The sequence below is a fragment of the Nomascus leucogenys genome, chromosome 13 (genome assembly GCF_006542625.1).
Source record: "Nomascus leucogenys isolate Asia chromosome 13, Asia_NLE_v1, whole genome shotgun sequence".
Taxonomy (NCBI): Eukaryota; Metazoa; Chordata; class Mammalia; order Primates; family Hylobatidae; genus Nomascus; species Nomascus leucogenys.
The window spans coordinates 16,971,998-16,991,473 of NC_044393.1; the positions used below are offsets into that span (position 1 = coordinate 16,971,998).

Sequence of the window (19,476 nt, forward strand, 5' to 3'; positions counted from 1 at the left end):
TTGCAGAGACAGGGTCTTGCTATGTTGCTCAGGCTGGTCTCAAACTTCTGGCCTCAAGTGATCCTCCCTCTTTGGCCTCTCAAAGTGCTAGGATTACAGGCACCAGCCATGGCACCCAACCTGTTTCTGAACTCTCAATTCTGTTCCATTGATTTGTCTATCTTTATGCCAATGCTTGGTCCTCTGCATTTCCATTTAAAGTTCAGAAACAGCTTGACAATTTCTAAAAAAATAAAAAGCCTGAGATGTTTATAGAGATTGTATCAATCTTACAGATCAATTTGGGGAGAGTTGGCATTTTAACAATAGTAAGTCTTCTGATTATCTCCATTTATTGATGCCTTCTTTAACTTCTCTCAGCAGTTTTATAGGTTTTAGTGTAAAGTCATGCATATCTTTTGCCAAATTTAACCTTGAGTATTTCAAATCTTTGATACTATTTCAAATGGCATTTAAAATATTCTATTTCCTGTTGTTTGTTGATTTTTAGATATTCACCTAGTACCCTGCAACACTGCTAAGGTCACTTTTTAGATCTAGTAGCTTTTTCATAGATTCTATCAGATTTTCTACATAGGTGACCATGTCATTTTATCTCTTTACTTTATGAAGTTTTACTTATTTTCTTATTTTTAAAAAATTTTAAATTAAGTTAAATAATCATATCTTTGGATGAAAATTATTATATTTAACTGTCTGGGTTAAAGTGAGTTCTTAAATATATTTTCATTAATCATTATTTACATTTGCATGTTACTTAATAATTGGCAGGGTTGGCCGGGCACAGTGGCTCACGCTTGTAATCCCAGCACTTTGTGAGGCCGAGGCAGGCGGATTACCTGAGGTCAGGAGTTTGAGACCAGCCTGACCAGCATGGTAAAACCCTGTCTCTACTAAAAACACAAAAATTAGCCGGGCATGGTGGTAGGCGCCTGTAATCCCAACTACTCAGAAAGCTGAGGGGGGAGAATCACTTGAACCTGGGAGGCAGAGGTTGCAGTGAGCAAAGGTCACACCATTGCACTCCAGCCTGGGCGACAGATTGAGACTCTGTCTCAAAATAATAATAATAGTATAATAATAATAATAATTGGCAATGCACATTTTTTTCTTTTTTTTTTTTGAGACAAGGTCTCGCTTTGTCACCCAGGCTGGAGTGCAGTGGTGAAATCTTGGCTCGCTGCAACCTCTGCCTCCCAGGTTCAAGTGATTCTCTGCCTTAGCCTCCTGAGTAGCTGGGATCACAGGCATGTGGCACCACGCCTGGCTAATTTTTGTATTTGTAGTAGAGACAGGGTTTCGCCATGTTGGCCAGGCTGGTCTTGAACTCCTGACCTCAGGTGATCCATGCGCCTCAGCCTCCCAAAGTGCTGGGATTATAGGCATGAGCCACCATGCCCAGCCTTTTTATTTCAATGTTCACAGCAACCCTGTAGATGATGATGATGATTTTTTAATTGGACAAATAAAAATTGTGTATATTTATGATGTACAACATGTTTTGATATATGTATATATTGGGGATGGTTAAATCAAGCTAATTAATGTTCACTTTTTTATTTTTTTTATTAAAAACACTTAAAATCTACTCTCTTGGCAAGTTTCAAGTATATAACACTGTTAGTGTTTGGCTCTGTGTCCCCACCAAATCTCATCTTGAATTGTAACTCCCACACTTCCCACATGTCATGAGAGGAACCCAGTGGGAAGTGACTGAATTATGATAAAGACATACCCGAGACTGAGCAATTTACAAAGGAAAGAGGATTAATGGAGAACTCAGTTCCATGTGGCTGGGGAAGCCTCAAAATCATGGCGGAAGACAAGGAGGAGCAAGTCCCATCTCTACAAAAAATTTAAAAATTAGCTGTGCATGGTGGCACACACCTGTAGTCCCAACTACTCGAGAGGCTGAGGGAGGAGGATTGCTTGAGCCCAGGAGTTCGAGGTTACCGAGAACTATGATCGTACCACTGCACTTCAGCCTGGGTGACAGAGTAAGACCTTGTCTCTTTAAGAAGGAGGGTCTTTCCTGCACTGTTCTCGTGATAGTGAATGAGTCTCGCAAGATCTGACGGTTTTAAGAAAGCGGCAATTTGCCTGCATGAGCTCTCTCTTTGCCTGCTGCCATCCATGTAATATGTGACTTGCTTCTCCTTGTTTTCAGCCATGACTGTGAGGCTTCCCCAGCCACATGGAACTGAGTTTTCCATTAAACCTCTTTCCTTTGTAAATTGCTCAGTCTCAGGTGTGTCTTTATCAGCAGCATGAAGATAGACTAATACAAATACCTTATTTATTAACTATAGTCACCATATTGTACAATAGTTCTTCTGAACTTATTCCTGTTAACTAAAATTTTGTATCCTTTGACCAACCTTCCCTCCCCTCCACTCCCCTCTCCTCCCTCCAACCCTCCCTTCCTTCCTTTCTTCCTTCTTTCCTTCCTTCACCTGATACCTGTGGTAAGTGTGTCTTCTTTTCTAATACAGGTACTTCGTGCTATAAATTTCCCTTAAGTGCTGCTTTAATGACATTCCATAAATTTTGATATATTTGTTTTCATTTTCATTCAGTTTAAAGTGCTTTTTAATTTCCCATTGATTTCTTCTTTGACCCATGGGTCATTGAAATGTATATTATTGAGATTCTGAAGATTTGGGAACTTCCCAAAAATCTTTCTGTAATTTATTTCTAATTTAATTCCACTGCTGTCAGAGAACATGCTTTGTATGCCTTGATTCTTTTAAAGGTACTGAAACTTGTTTTATGGCCCAGAAGATATTAATATTTATCTTGGTAAATGTCCCATGTGCACTTGAAAAGAATGTGTATTTGCTGCTGTTGGGTGGAGTGTTCTACAGATTGCCTGTTACATACAGTCTTTTCCTTTCACTCCAGATCTTGTTTTCCTCTCCAGAGAAAATGACTATTAACAGTTCTTATTCCATCTTTCTAGAAATTCCTTATCGAATATGAGTAAATATGGGTATTAACCTACACTTAAACTTTTAAAAAACTCAGGCTCACATTACACATGTAATTCTGCCTCCTGCTTTTTTTTTTTTAACCTATCACAATAGCTCAAAGAGAAACCCATAGTAGCATAAATATATCTACCTTATTCTTTTTAACAGCTGTATAGTGTGCTACTGGTGGATGCACCATGATTGATTTAACCTGTTTCCTGTTAATGGCATGGTATCCAGGTTGTTTCCAGCCTTTTGCTATGATGCTGCTGCAATAAATATTCTTTTTAAAAAAAATAAATATTCTTGATGTGACTGACTTAAGGACTTTGAGATGGGGAGATGATCCTGGATTCTCTGAGTGGGCCCAGTGGAATCACAACAGTCCTTATAAGGGGTGGGGGGCAGGAGTTAGAGAAGGAGATGAGACAATGTAAGTAGAAACTGGAATGATGCAGAGTCATGAGCCAAGGAAGGCGGGTGGCCTCTGCAGGTAGAAGGGCAAGGAAGTGATTCTCCTCTGGAGCCTCCAATACTATAACCCTGCTGACCCCTCGAGTTTAGTCCAGTGAGAGCCATGTTGCATTTCTTACCTCCAGAACTGTAAAATAATCACTGTGTTGTTTTAAGATACAAAGGTCATAATAATTTGTTATAGCAGCAAGAAGAAACTGATACAGTCTCCAAACATTTCTGATTGTACCACACTCATCAGCAAAAAATTTTCCACTGCACAGATTCATCGTATATATTGTAGAGCAAACATAAACAGAAACTGAAAAGGATAAAGGGGATACAAGAAGTTTCAAAATGCATTTTTGTATGTATTTATGTACTAACAGTACAAAACCCTTGTGGTTATCACTAAAGTTATTTGCATAATAATATTAATGAATTTTTAATCAGAGTGAAAAAAATAAGTATTCTTTTTACTTAAGTGTACCTAGGTCAAAGTTTATCTTTAGGATAAATTCTTAGATGTCGAATAGTTGAGTTAAAAGGTCTATGCATTTTAAATTTTGTTAGATGTTGGCAAATTGCACGGTTAGAGGCTTCCCAATTTCTTCTTGAGAGATTAAAAAAATTCTTCTTCTCTTGGCAAAGGAAGTTGATCTTAGAAGTTAAAAAATCCTTCAACTTCTTTTTAGATAATTTATATCATACTTAAAAATGTAAAAAGAAAAAAATCCTTAAGGAACCAATGATTTGGTTTTTCTCTTAAGTAACATGAGATGTTCAGATTCTGCTCTCTATATCAGCAAATTGCCCTGTAATCATCTGCAAATTGTTGGCACTTCACACACACATTAATGCATGTCAATGCAGAGTGTCCTGTGGCGAGGCTGGGGTGGGTGGGGGATGTGAGTGGTGAGAGCACCAAAATACTATATCCAGGCAGTGCACAGAGTGAGTGTGATCTGTCAGTAAACCTCTAGAGTCTCTGGAGTTTGGAACCAACCACTCAAGGATATCCTGGATAATTTCAAAAGTAGAGTTTTTATGGGAAATTTAAAAAGAGTGCATGAATGTGTGTGTGTGTGTGTGAGAGTGTGTGTGTGTGCACATACGCATGTGCACACACATATGCTTAAATTCCCTTCCTTTACAGTGAACACTAGGAAAAAGAGGCAGGAGACCCCAGTTACAGCTGACCATTATTTACGTCATTAGATTTTATGTCAGCTTGTTAGACACACAGTAAAAACCATCTCAACCACTTATTGTTGAATCTTTGATCAAGGAATAAAGGAAGAACAGAGGGAAACAAGACAGAAAAATTTCAAAGAGACACAATGAGCCTTTATATTCACTCCTGATGGGAATAAAGAGAACCTTCCCACAAAACTCAAATTCTGGGGAAGTAAGGTTTTCTTTTGCTGTTCAGTTCACCATTGAATTATAGATGGATAGTGGCATCTACTTGATGATTTCCTGCTTATAGTTCCTCTCTGCCCTAATTTCTCATCAGTGTTTTGTTTTTCTCTCCTTTGTTGAAATGAGATTGGAAGAACCACATTCTGCAAATCAGGATGGCTAAAGATAATTCAAGATGATGACAGAAAAACTTTGTTAAACTTCAAACTCTTCAAATAAAGTTATTAAATAGGTACTATGCATCATTAAATATTCTGGGATGGGATCACAATGACCAAAATCAATGCTGAAGCTCTAAACCTTTTAAAAAGTTGACTTTATTTAACATGCTTTGCCATATTGTCTCCATTTGTCATCAAACCAAGGATAACTCACTCATTCCCAGTGATGGAAAATTTAAGGGCTAAAATCAGTAGCCACACCAAGAATCCCAGGAACAAAACAGGTGGGCCTTCCCTATTCTTCCTTTTCTAACAATCAACCAATTAATATTTGTTGATGACTGTTTCCACACCATCGTGCTACCCTAGCTTCGGCAAAGCCCTACAACATCAATAGGTCTCAGAAAAGAAGACAAAGGAACAAAACTCTGTGATATCTACTGACATTCTAATGTATTGCTGCCATGTTATTTAATGTTGATAAGCCAAAACCATCTTGTAAAAGAGATGTGCATAGCAGGTCTGGAGAATGAATGAATGAATCCATAGGCTGGTGTGTTAGTTGCACAGGGATGTTACATACCAAGTTCTGTGACCACAGAGGGGTCAGGACATGGACTCTGCCACATGTTGCTCATAGTGTAGGTGGGATCCATATCAAGGTTGTGGACATTTATTGTTTTTGCTCACCCAGTGTCTCTTCTGTCTTCTTGTAGTTACAGTGCTCTGGGTTTTTTGAGGTGATCACCTCTTCCTCACTCTCAGTCCCTGGTGGTTGAGGTGAGGCTGACCCCAACTCTAGCTCCAGCTGCAGGCATGAGCCCAAAGTCTGCTGCTTCATCCCAGCATTCCATTCCACTGACCACACAGATTGGTTTGGGGACGAACATGTGACCTAAGCTGGGACAATGGGAGCTTTACTTGGGACTTTTGCAGGAATGGCTAAGAAGGAGGAACTATGTTTGCTGGGATGGATTAGCAGACAGGATTGAGCTCTGGGTAGCTGGTGGCCATCTTCGTCACCAGAGGGGAGGAGCTTGCCTGAGAATGAAATGAACTCAGGAAAATCCAGAGCCAGAAGGAAGAGAGAAACTAAGTCTCAACATTATCATTGGAACACCTGGACCTAGCCCTAAACCCTTGTACATCTTGGTTAGATATGCCTAAAAATTCATTTGTTTTTTCTTAAACTCGTTTGAATTGGATTTTCTATATCTTTTGAACCCAAAAAATCTTGGCTAATCAAAAGGGTTTGCTAAAACTATTGTGCCATCAGAAACAAACATTCTTAAAGACAACGCCATTAAAAAATGGGCAAAAGACATGAACAGACACTTCTCAAAAGAAGACATACGTGCAGCCAACAAGCATATGAAAAAATAATATCACTAGTCATTAGGGAAATGCAAATCAAAACCGCAATGATATACCATCTCACACCAATCAGAATGGCTATTATTAAAAAAGTCAAAAAATAACAGATGCTGGCAAGGTTACAGAGAAAAGGGAATGCTTATACATTGTTCATGGGAATGTAAATTAGTTCAGCCACTGTGGAAAGCAGCCTGAAGATTTCTGAAGGAACTTAAAATGAAACTACCATTTGGATATATACCAGCAATCCCATTACTGGGTATATATCCAAAGGAATATAAATTTTTCTACCATAAAGAAACATGCATGTGTATGTTCACTGCAGCACTATTAACAATAGCAAAGACATGGAATCAACCTAGATGCCCATCAATGGCGAACTGGATAAAATGTGGTATATATACACCATAGAATACTAAGCAGCCATAAAAAATAAGATCATGTCCTTTGAAGCAACATGGATGGGGCTGGAGGCCATTATCCTAAGTGAATTAACACAGGAACAGAAAACCAAATACCACATGTTCTTACTTATAAGTGGGAGCTAAACATTGAGTACACATGGATACAAAGACGGGAACAATAGACCCAAGGACCTACTTGAGGGTGGAGGATGGAAGGAAGGTGAAGACTGGAAAACTACCTAGTGGGTATTATGCTGATTACCTGGGTGACAAAATTATCTGTACACTAAACCTCCATGACATGCAATTTACCCATGTAACAAACCTGCATGTGTACCCCCGAACCTAAAATAAAAGTTGAAAGAAAAAATAATGAACATGCTTAAGGATGTTTTGAAGGATTGTATACTTCTTGAGGACCCTGAGTCGCTATACTTGAACCCCTCTTAGACAAAGAATCAACATTTGAAAGCCTCTGGCCTTCTGTTCTCAAATGGGTTTTAGATAACATATTCCTGGCCATACACAGCCAGGCTGTGTACACAGTTCTTGGCTGTGTACGGCCGGTACATAGCAGGAGTGCTGGTTATGGGGGCCAACAAACTGGGGTTTGGATCCCAGCTCCACCAATTACTAGCAAGCTCCTTATCACTCTCATCTTCATTGTTCTTACCTAGAAAAAGGGTGGGGATAATATAAACCTGTTTTCGTGAGGATTATGCCTTTCCTTATCGCAGTTTGTAATGAGGTATTTGTATGATTATTTGATTCCTGTCTGCAAAGCTTAACTCTACACAGCACTTTATTTGCAAACTAAAGGGAGAGCCTGGAATGCAGTGGGAGCTTAACAAATATTTGTTGAATAAATATATAAGTAAATGATTAGAGAAGACCACACAGGTATGTGCTCAGCACGAAACAGATGGGTAATATTTTATTTATTTAATTTTTTGAGGTGGAGTTTCACTCTTGTTGCACAGGCTGGAGTGCAATGGCGCGATCTCGGCTCACTGCAACCTCCGCCTCCCAGGTTCAAGCGATTCTCCTACCTCAGCCTCCCTAGTAGCTGGGATTGCAGGTGCCTGCCACGACTCAGGCTAATTTCTGTATTTTTAGTAGAGATGGGGTTTCACCATGTTGGCCAGGCTGGTCTCAAACTCCTGACCTCAGGTGATCCACCTGCCTCAGCCTCCCAAAGTGCTGGGATTACAGGTGTGAGCCACCGTGCCCGGCTGGTAATATTATAAATACTACCAGGACTCATCAACTCCAAGGCCTACATGGGCCAGGCAGTAATGAACATGGGGTAAGCTAGCTAGATGTGGAATTGGGTGTGTCCTTTCTAAAAAGAGCAGACACACTTAGTTTTAACCAAGCAGTGTTCCTTGGGAATGTGGCTACTATGGCCAGATCTTCTTTCAAAAGAAGCCAGAAAATAGAATTTTTAGGTATTTATACAATTTTCTGACTTTTAAACATAAATGCAATTAAACACATGCACAAACAGAAAGGCCAACAAAACATGTCTGAGAGACAGATTTAGCCCTTCGGAGCCTGTTTGTTACAACCGGGACCCATGTCCGGGTCCCTCCTTCAGAGAAGCTCTCAGGCCACATCCATGAATGACCCTTGAGTAACCTGTTTGTTACAACTGGGACCCATGTCCGGGTCCCTCCTTCATAGAAGCTCTCAGACCACAGCCATGAAGGGCCCCACCAGTGACTGCACCTACCAGCAAGTGACTCGGAACTCTGGTTGGGGACGTTGTGAGATGCCTCCTGGAGGACGTAGGTGGACGTGGAGAGGGGCGAAGGGCAGATGCTGCTGGCTGGGACGTAGGGAGGGTTGTAGGATGAGCCGTAATACTGGGGGTACTGGCTCTGGGGGAAGCCGGGGTAGGAAGGATAGTCCTGGGAAGAGAAAACAAACCAAGGACATGCGTGAGGAAGCCTTTCTGGGCTCGGGCCGTTGGTCAGCCTGGCCACTCTGTCTCTCCATTAGAATAAAAGCTCTCTGTGGGCAGGAACTGTCTTCATTTTGGTTTCCCTGAAGCAGACCCCGGGGCAAGGATTCAAGTGCAAGGAGGCTGTTTGGAAGGTGAAGGAGACACCAGCAGGGGAGCGAGGAAGTGAGACATGCAGGACAGCAGCCTGCACAGGTGCTTCTATGATAGTGACCAGAGATGAGCCCTGTGAGGAAAAGCTGAGATGGTCTAAAATCCACATCTCAGAACTGCCTCTCCCACGGGTCAAGGGAGCGGAGGGGTTTATACATCAACTTGTTGGTCTTCGAGAGCTGCTCCCAGGGGGCTTTAATTCCCAGGCACTTCCTGCCTGCCCTGTGCACTGGTTCTAGAAAAGCCCCTTGGCCCAGGCATGCAGATGCTGGCACCTGGAGGTCCGCAGGCCACCCTAAGGGATATAGACGTGGCCCTGACGGCACCTGTCCTGGTCACTATTGTATCCTCTGCACCTGAAACAGTGCCTGGTATATGCAGTAACTCAACAAATACTGGTTAAATTAATAAACAAATGCATTAACAATTAAGACCACACTGCCCCCTCCCCCACATGACACACACACAAACCTGGAAGACCACACACACACCCACACGACACACACACAAACCCAGGAGACCAGGTGACATTTTATGTTCATGGGGAGGAGGTGCAAATACAGCAGCACCTACACAGCATTAGGGGTCCAGAATATTCTATGAGGGAGTCATGGAGATCAATTCAATAGCTGCCAATCACCTTTGATCAAGCTTTAAGCAGACCAGCGATTCCAATTCTCCAACAGTCATTGTTTCAAATATCCTGCCCCACTATCACCAAACCCTGCACTTCTCAACCCTGCACGGAACTCATGGAACGTTCTATTTCCTGGGCCCCACCCCAGAGCTAGGAGTCAGAGTTCCTGGGGGTAGGCGGGGGTGGTCAGTGTTTTTGAAAAACACAGATTTAATGGTGAAATAGAGGGTTAAGAACCACATCTTAAAAAGTACTGTTTTATTTACAAGTATTTTATCTATGTACATAGTACATTAGAAATAATGCAAAAATACATGAAACAATTTTTACATTTGCTAAGTTTTAAATTATTTAGATTCTCACTGGAAAAGAATTTGTGTATTCCTCAGCTCTAAATATGTTAAATATTCCTAAAGCCCATCTACCCCAGGGTGGTTCTGTTTTAATGGTAGCCTGAAATCAGGTGAACCTTTTGTTTTGAAATAATTTTAGGTTTACAGGGAAGGTGTACACACAGCAGAGTTACTGTACACCTTTAGCAGATGCGAATTCTTAATTCACTTTTTAAGTGACACCAAGAGAATCAAAGTACTAGCGAACATTTACCTATATAGAGTTGACTTTGCTCGATTTAACAAGTATTTATAAAGCCCCCACTGTGCGCTGGGCTGTCACCACTGGGGATGCAGAGGTGAGCAAGATGTACGGTCCCCCTTGAGAAGCCCATGGTCTGGTGAAAGAACCCCATGGTCTGGTGAAAGAACCCACCCGTTTGTACTGATATATACGAGATTCAACAGTCAATGGGTGTCCTGAGTCCAGGTCAAGATGGAACATACTAGTAGATCTCCATGGCATCTCAGGAATCTTCTAACAATTCCTACGTCTCTGCCTGTATACTGTGTCCTTCCAGCAGCCTTTTGCACAATCTACCCCTGTAGTCTCCAAACCCAGGGAATAAGAGACAGGTTCCCAGTGGGAATTGTGTGTGTCGTGGGCTCTCTGGGTGCCCTGATGTAAGGGGAATAGTTCCAGAAAGAACTGAGGAAAGAATCGGGAGGGAGCCATGTCTACCTGGTGCACACTCCCGAATCCGGCTGCGTTGCCCAGTCCATTTCCTCCTTGATAGAACCCTGTCGTGCCTGTGGGAAGGAGGAACAGGGGTATAGGTTAGGGTTCTTTTCTTTCTTTCTTTTTTTTTTAAAGCAATTGTTAGCATTTCATGAACCTCCCTCCATGTGGCTTCAAGGGTGACAGCTGGGCAGAAGCTCTGGTTCCTAGTGGTAATGCCTCACATCAGCAGTCCCAAAGCAACCCAGGTGAGACTTGTTGACACTAATCCTCTGGCGACGCCTACCACCAGCATCACCACGGCCTCCTGGGTGCTTCCAAGTGCTTGCTGATGCGGCTGTGGCTATGGCTCACGTGGCCCCTAAGTCTCTGGGTCTTCCTCCATCTGGATGGCATGTTGGCGGCCCAGACCCAGGAGCCAGGTTAGGTTTCTTACAGTCGGAGAGGAACATGCAGGAGGAGGGTGCCGTGGCCAGGTGGGGTCTTTGAGGTCTGTCAGGCTGGGATGGAACCTGTGACTTTGGTTACCAAATTTCTCTGGACCTCAATTTCCTGGATAGATGAGGAAAATAAACGGTGTCCTTTTCAAAGGGCTGTGGTGAGAAATAAGTGAGATAGTGCCCACTACCCAGATCCTGGTCCTTAATAATTTTTTTAAAAATTTGAGGCGAGGTGTGGTGGCCTCAAATTCCTCTGTAATTCCAATGCTTTGGGAGGCTGAGGTGGGAGGATCACTTTAGCCCTGGAGTTTGGTCATTTAAGTGTCTCACTTTTTAAAGAAATGGCCAAACCGTTTTCCAAAGTGGCTGTGCCATTTGCATTCTTACTAGGAATGCACGAGAGTTCTAGATTCTCCAGCACTTCGTAGTTTCAGTCTTCTTGATTATGGCCACTCTAGTAGTCTGGTCAACGTAGTGAGACGTTGTCTCTACAAAAAATTAAAACATTGGCTGGGCATAGTGGCTCACGCCTGTAATCCCAGCACTTTGGGAGCCTGAGGCGGGAGGATCAGGTCAGGAGCTCGAGACCAACCTGGCCAACATGGTGAAATTCCGTCTCTACTAAAAATACAAAAATTAGCCAGGCGTGGTGGTGTGTGCCTGTAATCCCAGCTACTCAGGAGGCTGAGGCAGGAGAACTGCTTGAACTCGGGAGGCGGAGGTTGCAGTGAGCCGAGATTGTGCCACTGCACTCCAGCTCTGGGTGACAGAGCAAGACTCCGTCTTGGAAAAAAAAAAAAATTGCCAGGTGTGGTGGCGCATGCCTATAGTTCCAGCTACTTCGGAGGCTGAGGTGGGGGGATTGCTTGAACCTAGGAGTTGAAGGCTGCAGTAAACTACAATCTCACCACTGCACTCCAGGCTGCGCAACAGGGCAAGACCCTGTCTCTAGAAAACAGTAAATAAAATAAAAAATAAAAATTATTTATTTTAAAAATTGTGGTATATATACCACATAAAATTTACCATCTTAACCATTTTAAAGTGTACAGTTCAGTGGCATTAACTACATCCACATTATTGGGTACTCATCACCATCATTCATCTTCAGAACATTTTTCATCTTGTAAAATTGGAACTATGTACCCATTAAACAACAATGCACAATGGCATAGATGTACAACATCCAATATTGGGCTATTACGGATAATGCAATATAAGCATTCACATACGAGTCTTTGTATGGATATATATTTTCATTTCTCTTGGGCAAATCCCTAAGAGTAGAATTACAGAGTTGTATGGTAAGCATATGTTTACCTTTTAAAAGAAATGGCCAAACTGTTTTCCAAAGTGGCTGTGCCATTTTACATTCTGACTGGTAATGCATGAGAGTTCTCGATTCTCCGGCACTTGGTCATTTCCGTCTTCTTGATTACAGCCACTCTACTAAGTATGTGGTTGTATCTCATTGTGGTTTTAAGTAGCATTTCTCTAATGACTAATGGTGTTGGGCATTTTTCATGTGCTTTTTAGCCATTCACATATCTTCTTTGATGAAATATCTACTCAAATCTTTTTCCCATCAAACCCTAGTCAAATCTTTTTTAAAAATAGTTTTGACCTCTTATTACTGTTATAAGAGTTCTTTATATATCTTGGACACAAGTCCTTGATCAGATACATGATTTGTGAATATTATCTCCCAGTTTGTGGCTTGTCTTTTTCTAAATGGTGTCTTCTGAAGAGCAAAAAATTGTAGGTTGTTGATTTTTTTTCTTTGATGCATTTTGCTTTTTTTTGCCTAATTCAAGGTCACAAAGATCTCCTCTTGTGTTTTCTTCTAGAAATTTCACAGTATTAGTTCTTGTATTTAGGTCTATGATCCAATTTAAGTTAATCTTTGTGTACAGTGTGGAATAAGGGCTTAAATTCATCTTTTCATATATATATATATGTATATATATATGTTTATATATACACACACACACAGTTGTTCCAGGACCACTATAAAAAGTCTATCCTTTCCCCCACTGATTTTATTATTTTTTAAAATTTTTGTGGGTACACAGTAGGTGTATATATTTATGGGGTACATAAGATGTTTTGATACAAGCATGAAATATGTTATAAACACATCATGGAGAAGGGGGTACCCATTTCCTCCCCCCTTGAATTAGTTGGTACCTTTGCCAAAGATAAACCGACAATAAATGAGAAGGCTTACTTCTGGACTTTACTCTGTTTCACTGATTTATCTATCCTATACCAATTCCATCCTATCCTTATTACTGAAGCTTTATGGTGATTTTTTTTTTTTTTAAAAAAACAGAATCTCACTCTTCTCACCCAGGCTGGAGTGCAGTGGCACAATCTCGGCTCACTGCAACCTCCGCCTCTCAGGTTCAAGTGATTCTCCTGCCTCAGCCTCCCAAGTAGCTGGGATTACAGGTGCCTGCCACTATGCCCAGCTAATTTTTTGTATTTTTAGTAGAGATGGGGTTATATTGTGTTGGCCAGGCTGGTCTTGAACTCCTGACCTCAGGTGATCCACCTGCCTCAGCCTCCCAAAGTGCTGGGATTACAGACATGAGCCACTGTGCCCGGCCTATGATGAGTTTTGAAACCAGGTAGTATAAGTTCTCCAACTTTGTTCTTTTTCAAGGTTGTTTGGCTTTTAGTTACTTTGCATGCCAGTTTCTACTAAACACCATCTGGGATTTTGGTAGGAATGGGACTGAATCAATAGACTTCTTTTATAAGATGAGGTCAGATTAAGAAAGTTGGGGCTGGATGCTTCAGGACCTGGAAGCCTGGAGCATGGTTTGCATCTGCTGAAGGGGCATGGACTGCTGTCAGAGGTTTTAAAGCAGCAACCGCACAACTGCAGGCACATCTCTAAACATTCACACTAGTTGCTGGTTAGAAAACAAATGGCTACTCAAATGAGCGGTGACTTACATCAAACAAGAAGCTTCTAGAGCCCACGCTACTTTTTATAAAGCGGCTAAAATGAGCACAGTGGACTCCAGGAAACTTACTTCCTGGGGTGAGGTAGGAGGAAATAAGAGGACAATAAAGGAACCACAACACCTCTAAAATTATCCAAGATGATAGATCCATCGGGACCATAGGATCTCAACCCTTGTTCTGCATCAGAATCTCCCAAAGAACTTGAAATGAAAAACAAAACAAAACAAAAATGCAGTCTGAGGGCCCTTCCCACAGAGTCTGATCTGAGTTAGTCTAGAGTTGGGCCAGGCATCAGTATATGAAAACAACAACAACAACAACAACAACAAACCTTCCTGGGAGATTCTAGTACATACTGAGAATTGGGAACCAATAGTCCATGCCAAATTCTTTATGGTCCAAATGGGGAGATTGAGGCACACAGAGGGAAGGCAAACAGTGCTGATCCTGTGCTTTGGTCTTGGCAGCAGAGAAGGCCTTGAGCCTGTCTCCTGCTTCCCAGCTCAGGGCCTTTCCATGGCAGCACATGGCTTCTCTACACAAAGACACTGAGTTCATTAATTAGTTCATTAATTCATGCATGCATTCACTTATTCACTCCACTGAGATTATTGAGTGCTTTATGCACCAAGCACTGTATTAGGCACTTTGTATATAACTGCACTTAATCCTCACATCGATCCTGAGAGGAAGGTATATAATTGCCATTCCCATGTTCTATACAGAGAAACTGAGGCTTAGGAATGGAGCTTTTCCCAAGTCATAAAGCTGGTAGGCTGTGAAGCTGAGATTAATTCTTTTATTCATTCATTTATTAATCAAACAAAATGTCCCAGAATAAGGGAAAAAGAATAGGAATGACTGCAGATTTCTCATCAGGAACCATGGAGGCCAGAAGGAAATGGCACAACATTTTTCAAGGGATTAAGGAAAAGAAACATCAACTCAGAATGCTATATCCAGAGACAATATCCTTCAGGAATGAAGGGAAAATCAAGACATCCTCAAATGAAGGAAAACAAAGAGAATTTGTTAGAACAGCTCTACCCAGAAAGAATGGGTACAGGAAATTCTTCTCATAGAAAGGAAAGGATAAAAAAGCTGGAAACATCAGGAAGGAAGAAAGAAAAAGGAAAAGAATAAAAATATGTATAAATAAAGTCATTTAAGATAGTTCCTCTCTATGTGGTTGTGCCAGCAGCTCAATATACAATTTGGTTCATTTGTTACATTAAAAATTTTTTTTAATTTAAAAATTTTTAATTTTTGTGGGTACATAGTAGGTGTATATATTTATGGGTGACATGAGCTATTTTGATAGAGACATGCAATGTGTAATGATCGAATCAGGGTAAATGGGGTATCTATCACCTCAAGCATTTATCCTTTGTGTTATAAACAACCCAATTATACTCTTCTAGTTATTTGAAAATGTACAATTAAATTTTTGTTGACTATAGCACAGCTTAAACTTCAGGCTGGGAATCCCACTCTGTCCTCAATGTCTTGACACATTTAGCAGAAAGTCTAGGTCAGTCTATTCCATTCGAGGTCATCTGTTTGGTTCTGGTTACCATGGTGACCCTACTTGCAAATGCTTAGGAAGCCACCTGTCTCAGAAGACTCCTGACTGCAGTGTTTTCTCTTCTGATTTCTCTTTTCTTTTGCATCAACCTTCTGAATGATGACTCAGGGCAGGTTTGGAAATAAACAGGCCATTGTCTTGTCCCTTGGTATGCTTTCTCCAAAATAGTCTCTTGTTTATTTTCATTTTGTGACCCAGGGTCAGCTGAAGAATGGACAGCTGAACAAACTACAGCGTGAGGGCAGCCACAGAGTGCCTGCAGTGAGAAATCCATCCTGTGCCAGAGAGGACCCAGGAAGAAGGGGGCATGTGGCCCCGGAAGTCTTGTGCCACAAGATGTGGTCTCTGGAGGGTTTTGACAAACGGACCTGGCTTGGTGCTGGAATGTGAAACACTGACCTCTTTCTTCCTTCTGGCTGGTACAATGCCCAGTGAGGGAAGGCAAGGATGAGATGAAAAAAAAACATCCTCTTAAGGTGATGGTGGCAAGTCTCCTGGAGGGTCCCCTAATATTGATTCACTCCTTCTCTCTCATATTAATAGAATCTGTTTCTAAGCTGGGCACATGGCTGATTAGAATAAAAACTACAATTCTCAGCGTCCCTATGGCTAAATGTGGCCACATGATGAGTTCTAGGCAAGGGGATAGGAGTAAATTTTGAAGGGCAGTGGCGGCTTCTCTTTCTCCATGGAATGGGGCCATCTTGGATCATGCAGCTGAGCAACAAGACATGAGGAGCTTGGACTCCCATCATGTTTGCAGACTAGAACAGCCACATTAGTTAGGACTTTTAGGTGAGAGAGAAATACACTTCTTTCTTGTTGGAGACATTGCTATTTTGAGTCTCTGTCAAAGGCAGAGAACTGCTACCATTTTTGGTTGATTGGTTTTCTTGGGTTTTAAATAAAAGTAGCCTCCAGTGCTTGACTCCATAAAATAATTTTTTTTTTTTGAGACAAGGTCTTACTCTGTTGCCCAGGCTGGAGTGCAGTGGCATGATCATGGCTCACTGCAGTCTTGACCTCCCAGGCTCAGGTGACCCTCCTACCTTAGCCTCCTGAGTAGCTGAAACTACAGGTGCATGCCACCACATCTGGCTAATTTTTTGTAGAGATGGGGTTTTGCCATGTTGCCCAAGCTGGTGTTGAACTCCTGGGCTCAAGCAATCTGCCCACCTCGGCCTCCCTAAGTGCTCGGATTACAGGTGTAAGTCACCATGCCCAGCCAACAAAACAATTTTTAAGTGGATATTCATTCATTCATTTGTTCATTCATTCCCTCAGGCACTCAACAACTCATTTCCAGTGATGTACCAAATATCACTGTGTGGCAGGCACCGTTTTAGATATGGTGTTGACACTGACATTCAGGTAAGACAGACAGACAACAGTCAAATGAACAGATACATAAGGAAGTGAGATAATTCCAGATAGACGAATATGCAGTGATGCTTCTGCACAGCACTACTGAGCTGTGGACCGCAGATTGGCGCCTGCTCACAAACCGTTTATTACCAGTCTTTGATGAGATAAACAGAGAAATTGAAAGCACTGTGTTTATTACCAGTCTGAGATAAATAGAGAAATTTAAACCTCCAGAGCAATTTAATACAGTACTTTATGCCTGTTAAATCTAATAATCAAAAATCAGGCTTTTAATTTATTAAAAATTATAAAATAAAAATTAAACAAATTTAACTTGCTTTAAACTTCACTGTTTCTCAACCTTTTTTTCATTATTGCCACCCTTCTCCAGGGTTCTTTTACAGTTTTTTTTTCTCCTCTAATTGCCCCACCTCCCATGAAATTTTACTATTATAGTTAGACTATATATCTGTTTTGGTATGTGTATGTGTTTTTGCTCCACTCCCAGGGACCACTTTTTCCCTTCTTGGGATGATATTTCCCCTACTGAGAATACATATTCTGGTGATTCATCTTTATTTTATGCTAAATGAGGGAAGAAGCCCTTGTCCTTCATGACAGTGAGAATGAGAAGCACTGGGTAATATGATGCCTGGAGGTGGCCTTGGTACCTGATACAGTTTGGCTATGTCCCCATCCAAATCTCATCTTGAATTGTAGTTCCCATAATTCCCACATGTCATGGGAGGGACCTGGTGGGAGGTAATTGAATCATGGGGGCAGATCTTTCCCATGCTGTTCTCGTGATAGTGAATAAGTCTCATGAGATCTGATGGTTTTATGAAGCGGAGTTCTCCTGCACATGCTCTCTTGCCTGCCACCATGTAAGACGTACTTTGCTCCTCCTTTGCCTTCCACCATGATTGTGAGGCCTCCCCAGCCATGTGGAACTGTGAGTCAATTAAACCACTTTCCTTTATAAATGACCCAGTCTCAGGTATGTCTTTACTAGCAGCATGAGAACAGACTAATACAGTGCCCCAGTGAACAGCATAGCTCATGTTGGACGCTGTGCTGGGGATGCTATGTACAGTGACTTATGTGATGCTGCTGTCTACTCTCTAAGATGGGCGTTGTCCTTCAGTTTACAGAAACTCAGAATGGGAAAGGTCCCATGACCCAACACGAGTGTCTGGGCTGAAAACTGCTGCTCCTTCACGCTCGCTAGGTTGTCCATAATAAAGATAGAAAAAGAAAAAGAAAAAAGTGTTGGTGAGGATATGGAGAAATGGAACACTCATACATGCTGGCGGAATGTAAAACAGTGCATAAAAAGCTGTGGAAAACATTGGATGATTCCTCAAAAAGGTACATGCAAAATTACCATATGACTCAGCAATTGTACTTCTGGGTTTATATCGAAAATAATTGAAAACAAGTATTTAAGCAAAAACTTGTATGCAAAAGTTCACAGAAGCACTACTCATAGTGGCTGAAAGGTGGAAATGACCCAAGTGTCCACTGATGGCTGAACAGATAAACAGAATGTGGTTCAGCCATGCAATAGAATATTATTCCGCTATAAAGAGGAATGAAATTCTGATACATGCTACATACAGCATGGATGACCTTTGAAAACATTATGCCAAATGAGGCTGGGCATGGTGGCTCACACCTATAATCCCAGCACTTTGGGAGGCTGAGGAGGGTGGATCACTTGAGCCCAGGAGTTCGAGATCAGCCTGGGCAACATGTTGAAATCCCATCTTTACTAAAAACACAAAAAATTAACTGGGCATGGTGGTGCACGCTTGTAGTCCCAGCTCTTCTGGAGGCTGAGGTAGGAATATCATCTGAGCCTGGGAAGTTGAAGCTGCAGCAAGCCCAGATGGCGCTACTGCACTCCAGCCTGGGCAATGGGAGTGAGACCCTGTTGTTACCGGTGGAGGGCCTTGACTATTAGTCGCCCAGGTTCTTGACATTTTGAACAAAGGACTGGACAAAATGCACAAAAAAACAATGAAAGAATGAAGCAACAAAAGCGCAGATGTATTGAAACCAAATTACACTCCACAGAGTGGGAGCATCTCAGGAGTCCTGGTTACAGAGTTTTCCGGGGTTTAAATATCCTCTAGAGGTTTCCCATTGGTTATCTGGTTACACCTTATGTAAATGAAGACTTGGCCCACGGCCAGTCTGATTGGTTGCAAGGAAGGACCAGAGGCTGAAGTAAAATTACAAAGTTATAACCTATGCAAATGAAGACTTGGCCCACAATCAGAGGTACTTTCTCCTTTTCATCTGCAACACAGTGGAAAAGGGGCAGGGAGTTGCGAAGGGAGTAGCCTCTGATTCTTTTGTTACTTGGGTATGCAGAGGTGGGGTTTTCCTTTTGATTCAGTTCTAGGAAGTCAGCACGAATTGGCTTTAGGTTCTCTGCCTCCAGACCCTATTCTCCTGCCTCACTGTCTCAAAAAACACACACACACACACGCACACACACACG

General features: G+C 41.8%; 1 protein-coding gene across 2 annotated transcripts in view; it reads right to left on the bottom strand.

Moving 5' to 3' along the window:
- Positions 1–19,476, bottom strand: part of EYA2 (EYA transcriptional coactivator and phosphatase 2) — a 293,919-nt gene that overhangs the window by 105,390 nt on the left and 169,053 nt on the right. Inside the window, exons 6-7 of one of the 2 annotated variants that reach the window (XM_030826397.1) lie at positions 10,611–10,678; positions 8,516–8,693 (exon numbers count right to left, since the gene is read on the bottom strand). The exons of the other annotated variant lie outside the window; for it this stretch is intronic. Coding sequence (XP_030682257.1) covers positions 8,516–8,693; positions 10,611–10,678 — 246 coding nt within the window. The remainder of the gene's footprint in view (positions 1–8,515; positions 8,694–10,610; positions 10,679–19,476) is intronic. 2 annotated transcript variants of the gene reach the window in all.